We start from the raw sequence: 12,462 nt of genomic DNA, 5'->3' as shown, positions 1-12,462 counted from the left end.
AGCAACCCTCTGGGGTGTCTTCCATACAAAAGTTCAAAGGGCGAAAACCCAGTAGAAGCTTGAGGGACCTCTCGGATGGAAAACATTAAATAAGGCAAAAGGAAATCCCAGTTTTTTCCATCTTTATCAATTACTTTTTTGAGCATAGCCTTTAGTGTTTTATTAAATTGCTCTACCAGACCATCAGTTTGTGGGTGATATACGGATGTTTTCAGATGCTTTATATGAAGAAGATTACACAACTCCTTTGTAATTCTCAACATAAATGGAGTGCCTTGGTCTGTTAATATTTCTTTGGGAATCCCAACACAGCTGAACATTAACATTAACTCCTTAGCAATTGCTTTTGCTGAAGTAGTACGCATGGGTATTGCCTCAGGGTAATGTGTAGCATAGTCTACTATTACCAATATATACTGGTGCCCCCTTGCAGACTTTACAAGAGGACCCACAAAATCCATACCAATGCGTTCAAATGGGACCTCAATTATGGGTAAGGGCACCAAGGGGCTACGGTATGCTGTAAGAGGGGCAGTTAATTGGCATTCAGGACAAGAAGAACAATAATTTGTGATAGATGCCATTACACCTGGCCAATAAAACCTCCTAAGAATTCTCGCTCTGTTTTTTTCAATCCCCAAGTGCCCCCCAAGTATGTGGCTATGTGCCAGATTTAATACAGTGTGTCGATATGCCTGGGGTACTAACAGCTGTTTGACAGACTCCTTTTTCCCAACTCTGTACAATAAATAATTTTCCACTTCAAAGTATGGATAGGTGAGTGCTTTATCAGTATTAATGGGGGTGCCATTTCTTACGGAAATATAGTTTCTAGCCGCAGCTAAAGTTGGATCCTCCCATTGTGCAGCCCTAAAGTTACTTGGGCTAACCTCTAGGTCAGTTATTTCTACATCAGGTTCAGATATATTAGATTGACCTGTATTATTCTGTTCAGTATTACCTCCAACCAGGGTTTCCATAGGGGTTGAGTGTTTCCCTCTAGCAGGAGTTATTTTGTCTAAGTCATCCCCCAATAAATCAGAAAAGGGAAAGTCACAAACAGCGCCCTCTACTGAATCCGGTGAATTTTCCTCAGCAGCATCCCATAGATTCAAAAAATGGGGAAAATCTCTGCCTATTATCATTTCATGGACTAATTTATCCACTAAACCAACTCTATGATTTATAGGGCCATTTTGAGTTTCAATAAGTACTTTAGCAGTTGGATACTTGTGTATGTCCCCATGGACACAAGCAATATCTAGGTTCTGGTAATTATCAATAGGAGTATTTCTCAACAGACCCCTGTCTATGAGCGTAACCATGCTACCAGAGTCCAGCAAAGCTTTAATTTCATTTCCCTCCACCCTTACAGTGCACCAAGGGTGGCCATTTAAACAATCATTTTTGGTAATTACATATACTGAGCGAGAGTACAATGAATAATTGTCAACATTACATTCCATAGCAACATCATTCTCAGGGCAGTCCTTTGCAAAATGTCCATACTCTTTACATTGAAAACATTTAATATTAGCATTAGACAACATCTTTGAGGCTATTGTGGACCCTTCCTGCCTCACAAAACTCTTGTCCCTTGCTGTAATGTCTCTCGGGTTGTAAAAACCCATCTGCTCCTCCCGATACCCCCTTTTCCCTGGAACAGTCTTACCCAATTTACTGGGACTCTGGATCTTCGGGGTTCTAGGTCTTTCCTGGTTGGGGATTTGTAGAAACTCTCCGGCAGTCAAATAGCGTTCCACCAGGGCAACTAGACCGTCAGCAGTTTTAGGTTCACTCTGGCTGACCCACCGCCGCAGGGAAACAGGCAATCCTCGCAGGAACCGGTCCATCACGAGCTGTTCCACAATGTGACTAGCTGAGTTGACCTCTGGCTGTAGCCATTTCCTGGCAAGATGTATCAAGTCAAACATCTGTGACTGCACGGCTTTGTCTTGACTGTAAGTCCAGGAGTGAAATCGCTGGGCCCTTACTGCTGTCGTTACTCCCAGGCGGGCCAAGATTTCTGTTTTTAGCTTTTTATAGTCACTGGCCTGCTCAGGCTCCAAATCATAATATGCCTTCTGAGGTTCTCCACTCAGAAATGGCGCAAGGAGACTTGCCCATTCAGACGCAGGCCACCCTTCTCTTTCGGCTGTCCTTTCAAAAGCCATCAGGTAAGCCTCCACATCATCTGTAGCCACCATCTTTTGCAAATAGTTACTCACTCTCAGAGTCTTAGAACTGTGTGGAATTTCTGCAGCACACCTGCCCAGTCTTTCAGATAGGCCTCGAATCTCCTGCTGCATGGTACGTGTGATATTCTGCTGTTCCTCTCTTTGTGTTAATACCAGTTTTTGTAGCACTGCAATATTTTCTTGCTGGCTGGCAGTAGCTTGCTGCTGTGTGGCAGTGGCCTGTTGCTGTGAGGCCGTAGCCTGTAGTAAAGCCTTTACAACTTCCTCCATTTTAAGTGTGGTATTGTTTCCTTAACAGACTATCAGTGTGTTGCCCGCTACCTCCACCATATGTGACCTGGGATCTTGGAAACACACAGTCCTCAAAGCTGGAAACACCACACAAGGTTGTAGCTTTATAAAATACAGTCTGTTTATTATCAGGTCTGGCAAAAACAGGCAAAATAAACATAAACAAAACAAAAGAGGCTTGCTCCACTGAGCACTTACTAACAAGTACAACTGTCTGCACTAAGTAGCTTTTCACAAAAGTAATATTGCACAGACCTTTCAAACTTTGTCCTTTAGATATAATTCCTCTCAGTCTCTCAGGAGAGTGTTTGCAGTTTTCCTTTACTGCTGGCAAAAATCTACCTCTCAAACCCTGACTGGGGATTTTATTAGCACCTGCTGTCAATTACCATATGCAGGTGAGTAGCTAGCTGAGTCAGACAGAATTCCTGGACTGGACTTTTTGACATAATGTGCTACCTGCAAACTGCGGGGTGGAGCACTGGCCCACCCTACTCTCCAAATACTCCACCCCAGGGACCCAGAAATAAATCACATATTTTCTCTATGTGGCAAACAAACATAACAATTCTCCCTGGGGTTGTCAGACCATACCCCGCACTGCAGCACTTTTGAGGGAATATAGACACCTTCCATTACTATGCCTTGGGTTCTGTCACAATATATATATATATATATATATATATATATATATATTTATGTGTTTATATGTGTATATATGTCTGTAAATACATAAAACACACAGAGAAAGTCCAACACTCGCTTACAAGCTCTCGGCTAAGATTAAAAGCAAAACTGGAAGAGTTAGTTACCGCATTTGGTCAAATGGGACAAGCCCAGGTACCACATCAAGGTCTCTTTTAAAACCTGGGTCCCTAATACAGCCATACAAATGCCAGCTCTCAATCAAACAAAGTCAGGGTTCACAGACTTATGTAATCTCCCTAGACATATACAAAACACGGAAGGGTACTGCACTGGACTGGGTACACATCTATGACCCTGCAACATGCTCCGCCCAGGGCTGAGCATGTTGCAGGGTCATGGGATGTGTCTAGGGTGATTACATAAGTCTGTGAACCCTGACTTGTTTCCAGTTTGTTTGATTGAGAGCTGGCATTAGTATGGCTGTATTAGGGACCTAGGTTTTGGAAGAGACCTTCACATGGTACCTGGGCTTGTCCCATTTGGCCAGACGCGGTAACTAACTCTTCCAGTTTTGCTTTTAATCTTAACTGAGAGCTTGTAACCTAGTGCTGGACTTTCTCTGTGTGTTGTATTAATTTATTTTGTAATTTTCCCTATGGGCCTTGCACCCAGCCTTGTTTGGGATTAACTGCCTGTAACTCTGGAAACAGCACCGAGCTTCCTGAGAGTGCTATTAGCACCTAGGGCTGAGCATGTTGCAAGGTCATGGAATGTGTACCCAGTCCAGTCTGAGAGTGCAGTCCCCTTCCGTGTTTTGTATATATATATATACTGTACATACATTTTTAGACATGTTTATGTATGTACCTCAATGTTAAAACACTTTGCCTGCCTTTTTTTGAGACCTCATATCTTTGAGCCCTTATAACTTTTTTGAATATTTTTTTAGATTGTGTTAATATGAGTGTTTTGTGGCACTTTTTTGTTTTGCAAAACACTTAGCCAGAGCTCTAAAGTCATGCTATCCCAACGCTCATTAACTTCAATTGCATTCAATTGCATTTACTTTTAAAACTTGTAATATGAGCACTACATCTAATGCGTGCAAATTTGCTGTTTTAAACCACTTTTTCGATTGCGTGTAACTGCTAGTGTGCGACTCGTAATCTAGATAAAAATATGCAGTGATAATACAAATGATTTTGTGTAGGGACTACCCTTCCAACTCTCTGATCTCTCCCAAACAGCTTTCTTCCCTACCCACAACCACTGGTTAATGCCATCTTAGGTACTTGCAGCCAGTATGCCAATATATAGTTTAGGGCATTTTTTTCTATTTTTCATTTGTTTTATTGTTTGCTTTTTCTGTAGTGTAGGGATCCCTTCTTACCCTTCCCACCTCCAAATGAGCAACAATTCATTTTTTTTGTAGTGTAGGGACCCACCCCCTTCCAAGTGATCAATGTAGTGTAGAGACACATATTTTGTTTATTTTCTGTTGTGTAGGGAACCGCCCCTCCATCTCTCCTCACAAAATGTTCTTGTCTGTAGAGTAGGGATCCAGTCCCTCCTTCCTTTCCCACCCACAATCGCTGCCCACCCACCTCCTTCCTCCCCCACAACTGCAGTGGCAATATCCGATACAGACAGTGCCCCCTTACCATATAAAGGCAGATACTTTCTGCCCTCCACCCATGTTGCAGTGGGAATGCAACCTGCGCCTCTGTGTTGGACGTATGTACTAAGTCAACACAGTACACTGGGCAAAGTATTGTGTAACATAGTTCCTATGTCCAATTGGAGCAAGGGGTTAAATATTAAAGGGACATAAAACCCCTTTTTTCCCCAATGTACTTTATGTACAAATTTGACTTGTTTTCTTGTTATTCTTTTTTGAAAAGCAGGAAGGTAAGTTCAGTAGTGTGCACATGTCTGCAGCGCTATATGGCAGCAGTTTTGCAACAATGTTATACATTAGCAAGAGCACTAGATGGCAGCACAATTTCCGCTCATGTAGTGTGTAGTGCTCCAGACTTGTGCATGCTACCTATCTAGCTATCTCTAAACAAAGAATAACAGGAGAACAAAGTATATTTGATTATAGAAGTAAATTGGAAACATTTTAAAAATTATTTCCTCTTTCTGATTTATGAAAGAAAAAATTTGGGTTTTATGTCCCTTTAAAGAAATGTAACATTTTTGTATTGTAACATTTAGACTCCACAAAATAATTGATCCCCCTTGTTATAACCTAGGTTTTCCTGGGTTTAAAAGCCTGTCATCTTATTGTATCTTATCTCTTCTGCTGATACTAGTACCAAGCTACCACCCCAACATCTGTAATTAACTAATTAATATTTAGGAGCTGCACAGGCATATATGTACATTGTGAAGCTTACCTGATTGCATTGTTGCCTTGTTCTGGCTTTTTAGTAATATCACTGACCTGAAAACAAAAACATACAGTTAGTTTGACATTGTCAATATAATATATTTTCTAATGGAAACAGTTTAACACAGTAAGACACTAAGGGCTAGATTACAAGTGGAGAGGCAATCAATGCTCCCGCTCGAGCTTAACATCGCAAGAAGTTAACTGTTTGTGCGCATCAGTTAGCTCTGGTTATACAAGTTAAAAGTGACATTTTTACCTTTGGACAAAACCCAAACTACCTCACTACACTATTAACCCCTAAATGCTACACCCCCCACCGCAATAAACTCCCTACACTATTAACTCCTAAACTGCCACACCTCATCACAGTAAACTCTCTACACTATTAACCCCTAAACTGTCACACCCCCTATCAAAATATACTCCCTACACTATAAACCCCTAACCCCCCACATCCCCCACCATAAAAAAACTCCCTACACTATTAACCCCTAAACCGCTATTATTTCATGGAAAACGACCCACCTAACCTATTAACCCCATAACTGCCAAACCCCCCATTGCAAAATACCCAGTAACATATTAACCCCCTAACTGCCACAACCCCCACTGCAAAGTACCATCTAACCTATTAACCCTCTAACAGCTAGCCCCCCATGACCCCTAACCTAAGACTCACTAAGTTACAAAAAATAAAAAACACTACCATTACAAAAAAATTACCAAAAAAAAACCTCACAACCAGTACAAGCCTTATCCTAAAACTAAATTCCCCTTAAAAAAAGGCTCCCTAAAAAAACCTACTCTAAAAATTGCCCTAAAAAGGTAATCTGTCAGGCAGTGCCATAGGTGAAGTAATCAGCTCATTTGCAACAGAAAACCCCTATAATAAAACCAGTGACCCCCCCCCCCCCCAAAATAATCTTTAAAAAAAACCTTGCCCTGAAGTAATCACATCTTTTTTGCTTAAACATTAAAAAAACCTATCTTTAAAACTCCTAAACCAAAAATATCCTACTCTAAAAATTGCCCTGAGAAGGGTATTTGTCAGACATCACCCTGAAGTAATCACAACTCTTTTGCTGTCTTTAAAAATTCCTAATCTAAAAATTCTATCTTAAAAAAATGTCCCTGAAAACAGCATCAGTGATTAAGCTCGTTTGCTGTTCAAAAAAAAAAAAAAAAACCTAAAGCTAAACCCCAAAAGTTGGCACTCACCAATTTTAATCCAGCTCCAGGGCCGGCTTTTGATATAATGCAACTAAGACAACCGCCTTATGCGCTTCAGCAGGGGGGGCGCAATTTAGAGCAGTCTGATTTTTTTTTTTTACAACGACCCCTTATCTTTTTTGGCTCAGGCTCAGCTGCTCAGCCAGTTTTCATTCATTTCTAATGCAAATTCGGTAATAGGGCACGCAGAGCAGCGCATGGCACACCCCCCACGGTCCCACTCCCGACCAACCAATACCGCCCAGCACAACGACCCACCCACCCACGCAGGCGCATGTAAACTCCCGGATACTCGGGACCAGCAGTGCGGATTCAGGAACTTTCTGGGAGCCAGCGCAGGTTTTAGCTGTGAGTCCCTGTGTGACTATAAGGCCGCACACATTGCTGTGCCTGACCCTCCTGTCCCTGTACACACTGAGGGCTGCTCGGGCATCTCTAGATGAGGCGCAGGTCCTGGCTGCTCATATATATGAAGAAACACTTGTCACTGAGGAGCTGGGGCTGATCACCATGCATGCATGCAGGTAGGTGACAATCTTGTGCTCCTGTGACACCGGCCGTCCAATGACATGATTAGGTGTATTTTATTAGGGCTGATTGTGACATTGTCCTGATTGATTTTCTGCTTCTGACAAATAAATACAATTTTAAACAAAATAAAAAAGTATCTCTGGAATGAAGGTTTCAGTCAGTGTAGTTTTCTTTGGAGGGTGATTTCTATACAAAGCAGAGTTTACCCAAAATTATTGTGTTGTCCATTCTGGGTCCAAAACTAATTTAGCTTGAAATACAGGTGAGAATGACAAAACATAACAGTGTGACGTTCTCAAGTCAGGGAAGTAAAGTTGTTGCACTGCCTACACAATACTATATATATGAAGCCCCGGATCAATGCTTATGTGAGGAGGGGCTAATGACCTCACGCTAGGCATTAGGGGCGTGGTCACGTGAGCCGTTGCTCACTTGTTTTGTAGCCGAGCAGGAGTGAAGACCTGCGAAGTGAAGCGGTGAAATTCTACTTACCATGGCGGAATTTCAGAAGATCCTGTCGACGGTCCAGGAGCTGTTGTCGTTAAAGGGTGAAGATTGGATCCGGAAGCGGTTGGCGTTTGAAGAGGATACAGGAACCGAAGGAGTCGTCACGGCGGGCGGTGAGCCATCCAGGCCGGCGTGGAGATCCCGTCCGCCAGAAAGGTTAAGTCCATCGACCGGGACACGACAGGAGTCCGGGAGCCGTAGAGGAAAGGCGGTGAGAGCTTCAGCGGGTCAGCGGTCGGCGACGGTGAGAAAGAGAGGAGCTGCAGGAAATCGGTCAGGACCGGGAGACATCAGCAGAACGGACGCAACGCGGTTTCTTCATGGAGAAGCTGCACCAGGTAATTCTTCTTCTTTTTCAGGAGCTGTTTTCGTTCGTGGGGATGAAGAGGAGTCGGAAGAAGCGGAGATGGCGGCAGGTGAGGAAGAATCTTGCAAGGCTGTGGATGTAAGTATGTTGGCGCCAAAAAAGGGGATAACGGCAGCAGGCCCAAAGAGATCAGCATATCAGGAGGAAATTACGGCCGACAGGCCTATGGGTTCTATGAATAGAAACAATGCTGGGCAGTTGGGTTTTTTATCAGTAACACCGCACCAGGACATAATTACGGCGGTTAGGCCTTTAGACATAGGAGGCCCAAATAACGCAGGGCAATTGGAAGTGTTTACGGCAGTTAGGCCTGAGGCAAATACATGCCGGGTAAAAGAATTTAGTCATGGGGTAAAGGATGACATTTCAAAGTCGGGCTATGAGGACCTTTTAAGCGTCAGGGGGCAGGAACAGTTTACGGCTAAGGAGCCTTATTTAATGCAGAAGCAATATTGTGAGGGACAATTTAGTCAAGAAAGCAGGCATTTTGAAACGGCCACTGAGCCTAGAACAGCAAGTACAGACTCTTCAAACAAGATTAGCTCAAGGAATACTACAGTTAATAAGCCAGTTCCTGTCAGAGCTTCTGCTCCAACAGGTAGAAAGGCATTGGAAAAAAGAAAGCATTGTTTTTCAGGTTCAGGAGAAGGAAACGCTGAGAGGAATGTTAGGTCAGAGAGTTTTAGAAATTGGGAAAGTGCCAGTGTAGATGATAGTACCAGAGAGATGTTTTTGAAGGAGGATAATGGTAGTGATAGAACAAGTAGGTTTGTAAATAGGGAGGCTACCTCTAGGCAGGTTAACGTTTCTTTTTCCTCAGATTCTATACATCCTGAGTTTACAACACCTGGCCGGAGCAGTGATACGTTTCCTTCTAGGATACAGGAGGAAGCAGACTCTTTATGGATTGATGAACAGTACAGTGATTTCGGGGAAGAGGAAGAGCAAGCAGCTTTAACAGGACCAGCAGCGTCGGAGCAGGTAAACAGTTTAGATATTGTATCACAGTTAATTAGAGCTCTAGTTCCAGGTAATGTTAATTCTGAGGGTAACAGGTCGAGTAATTCAGCAAGGGTGAACACTAAGGTTAGTAATGATAGTGATAGGGATTTTCTTAGCGGGGGGCTCTGTTGATAGGGGTGTTAGTGTTTATGATAGAAGGTTAGCTAACAGGGAATACGCATCCTCTCAGCCTCAGGTAGTCCACAGTGAAAGAAAGAGACAGGAGAAAAGTTCCAGGAGTTCAGTGTCACGGCGGCGGGAGAGATCCCGTTCGCCTATTACGTTCAGACAAAACAAAGAAATAGGCGATTCTTCTCTATGGGGATCACTGGATAAACAGTCAAGGGAAAGAGGGAGACCCAGAAGGTCTAGGACTCCGGTTAGAAGGAGAGAAAATGAAAGAGAAAAACAGAGAAAAGGTAGCGAATCAGCACGTCAGGATGCAAGGAGGGAGACGGTCATTACAAGGGAGAATCCTGTAATGTCCAATGCTGCAGGTGAGAGTTCAAGTGTAAATGTGCATCATGATTTGAATGCTTCAGATGTAAGGTGTGAGTTGATGTTAAAGGGCTTGAAAGATTTAATAGCTAGGTTGGAAAATAGTGGTCCGGTGAGTGCCGAGGGCGCTTCAGGCCCGGTTGGTGTTTGGGTTCAGCAAATTGCGCCCTCAGGAGGTGGTCCTCCTGAGCAGGCACCTTCGGTAATTTTAAGTAGTGCAAGTATGGTAGGGCTACCTAAAGTATCTGATCAGGCTTTGAGACGCCCTTGCTTATGTTCGGTTGGGCCTTTGGGTATTCATTTATCTTTAGAGATAAAAGAAAAGATTTGGAGGAGAGAGTTTATTGAAATTTTCTCATTGCTCCCGGTGGATCAAGTCTTTGACATCAAAGATGATGTAAGGAGTGAGTCTTCTAAAAAAGAGGAAGAGGAGCGTAAAAAGAAATTTAGGAAATTGCCAAAAACTTTATCTAATTGGTCGACTGCCTTTTGTATTTTGGCGAGCGTAGTTGGGGAAAAGAGCCCTGAGCTTTGTTCTTCCCTTTTTTGTTATCTCAATGAAATAGCCAGTGCTTGTCGTACGTATGGCGGACTCGCATGGTGGAAGTATGACGAGCAGTTTCGTCAACGTCTTGCGGTTCGAGCTGAGATGAGATGGGACGATAGGGATATGGGGATATGGTTGGAGCTTATGACTCCTTTAAGGTCTCAGTCCTTTCGTGTTACGGGAGGAGGAAGCAATGCTTCCTCAGCATCATCATCAGCAGTGGCCCTCAGAAAAGGGCTTTGCTTCCAATTTAATGAAGGAACATGTAAATTTGGAACAGCTTGTAAATACAAGCACGAATGTTCCTTTTGTGGAGGAGTCCACTCTAGTGCAAAATGCTTTAAGAAAGGTAAATCTCTCTCAAAAGGCGAAAGTACTATTCAAAGCCAAGACGCCAGTGAAAGTCGAAAGGATGGCGCCGTGGTTAGAATTGTACGGTAGGAAGAAAGCTAAAAGATCAGATGCGAGCACTTTATTGAAAGGGTTTTCAGTTGGTTTTTATATCCCCTTTTCTGAGGGGATTGAGTCAGTTTTTGCAGGTAATTTAAAGTCAGCATTGGATTTTCCGGAAGTAGTGATGGCTAAGATTCAGAAAGAAATTTCTCTGGGTAGGATGGTGGGTCCTTTTGAGGCCCCTCCGTTTAAGAATTTGCGTGTCTCTCCCTTGGGAGTGGTTCCCAAGAAGATGCCAAATCAATTCAGATTGATTCATCATTTGTCTTTCCCGAAGGGTTTTTCAGTGAATGATGGTATTGATCCAGAATTATCTGCAGTCAGATACGCATCCTTTGATAAGGCTTTAGATTTGGTTCGGGAGGCGGGTCCAAACGCCTTGTTGGCGAAGGTGGACATTGAATCGGCATTTAGGCTGTTACCGGTCCATCCATCTTGTCATCACCTGTTGGGCTGCTTTGTGGGCGGTTCCTATTTTGTGGATCTATGCTTACCAATGGGCTGTTCTATTTCCTGTGCTTATTTTGAGAAATGTAGTTGTTTTCTAGAATGGGTTGTAAAGCAGATTTCTGGTATGTCATCAGTTTCTCATTATTTGGATGATTTTTTGTTTGTGGGTCCGGAAGGTACCCAATCATGCCAAGTTCTGATGGATTCTTTTATGCTGATAGCTAGGGACTTTGGGATCCCGGTTGCTGATGAAAAAAACTGAAGGTCCTTCTCATGTGATTAATTTCCTGGGAATTTGTATTGACACTGTTTCTATGGAATGCAGACTTCCTACGGAAAAAATTAGTGATCTCGTATCTTCAATTAACCTAGCTCTTGCGAGAAAGAAGCTTTCATTGAGAGAGATTCAGTCTCTAGTGGGTAAACTGAATTTTGCGTGCAAAATCATTCCAGTTGGTAGGATTTTTTGCAGAAGGTTATCTTTAGCCACTGTGGGAGTTAAAATTCCCCATTTTCGGATTCGCTTATCTTATCAGGTAAAAGAAGATTTAAAAGTTTGGAAAGCTTTCTTAAAGGAATTTAATGGTAAATCTTTAATTCAGACTATGGAGATTTTGTGTAGTGAACTTCATTTATTCACTGATGCTTCAGGGGCTCATGGTTTTGGAGCCCTATTTGGAAACAAATGGTGTGCTGGCGCGTGGCCTGAATATTGGGCGGAGGTAGGTCTAACAAAAAATCTGGTATTTCTGGAATTATTTCCGTTAGTGGTAGCTTTAAAAATTTGGGGTGTCGAATTTGAGAATAGAAAGGTGGTATTTCATTCTGATAATATGGGGGTTGTTTTTGCAATCAATCGCCTATCATCCAGTTCGAAACCAGTGATTGGGTTGCTGAGGATGTTCGTTTTTGAATGTATGAAGCATAATGTCTTTTTTAGAGCTATTCATGTTCCTGGAAAGGAGAATGTTGGGGCTGATGCTCTTTCTCGTTTTCAGTGGCGGAGATTCCGGGAGGCTGTGCCAGAGGCGGAAGAAATCGGTTTTCCTTGCCCGGAGGAGATGTGGCATTTGAACTTCCTAGATTGTTAAAATCGGTGAGGGGAGCCTTAGCTCCTAGTACTTGGAAAGCCTACCTACCTGTGTGGGTTCAATGGTTGAATAAATTATCTGTTTTTGAAGGGGACAAAGAGGAATTCCTTTTATTAGATTGGATTGAAGAATGGAGAGAGAAGGTTATCTCTAAATCGGTGGTGCAGAGGAATATGGCGGCTTTGTCCTTTTTGTTTAACCTATTGGGATGGGTCGATCTGTCCAAAAAATTTTCTGTGAGAATGGCAGTAAGG

General features: G+C 42.8%; 1 protein-coding gene across 1 annotated transcript in view; it reads right to left on the bottom strand.

The window, feature by feature from the left end:
* The window catches only part of SLC15A1 (solute carrier family 15 member 1), an 87,798-nt gene that overhangs the window by 36,603 nt on the left and 38,733 nt on the right, over nt 1–12,462 (bottom strand). The window contains exon 18 of the mRNA XM_053705477.1: nt 5,537–5,583. Within this exon, the coding sequence (XP_053561452.1) occupies nt 5,537–5,583 (47 nt within the window). The remainder of the gene's footprint in view (nt 1–5,536; nt 5,584–12,462) is intronic.

This window comes from Bombina bombina, chromosome 3 (genome assembly GCF_027579735.1).
Source record: "Bombina bombina isolate aBomBom1 chromosome 3, aBomBom1.pri, whole genome shotgun sequence".
NCBI lineage: Eukaryota > Metazoa > Chordata > Amphibia > Anura > Bombinatoridae > Bombina > Bombina bombina.
Note: the sequence above shows the minus strand (reverse complement) of the source record. Positions and strands in the feature narration are given on the sequence as shown.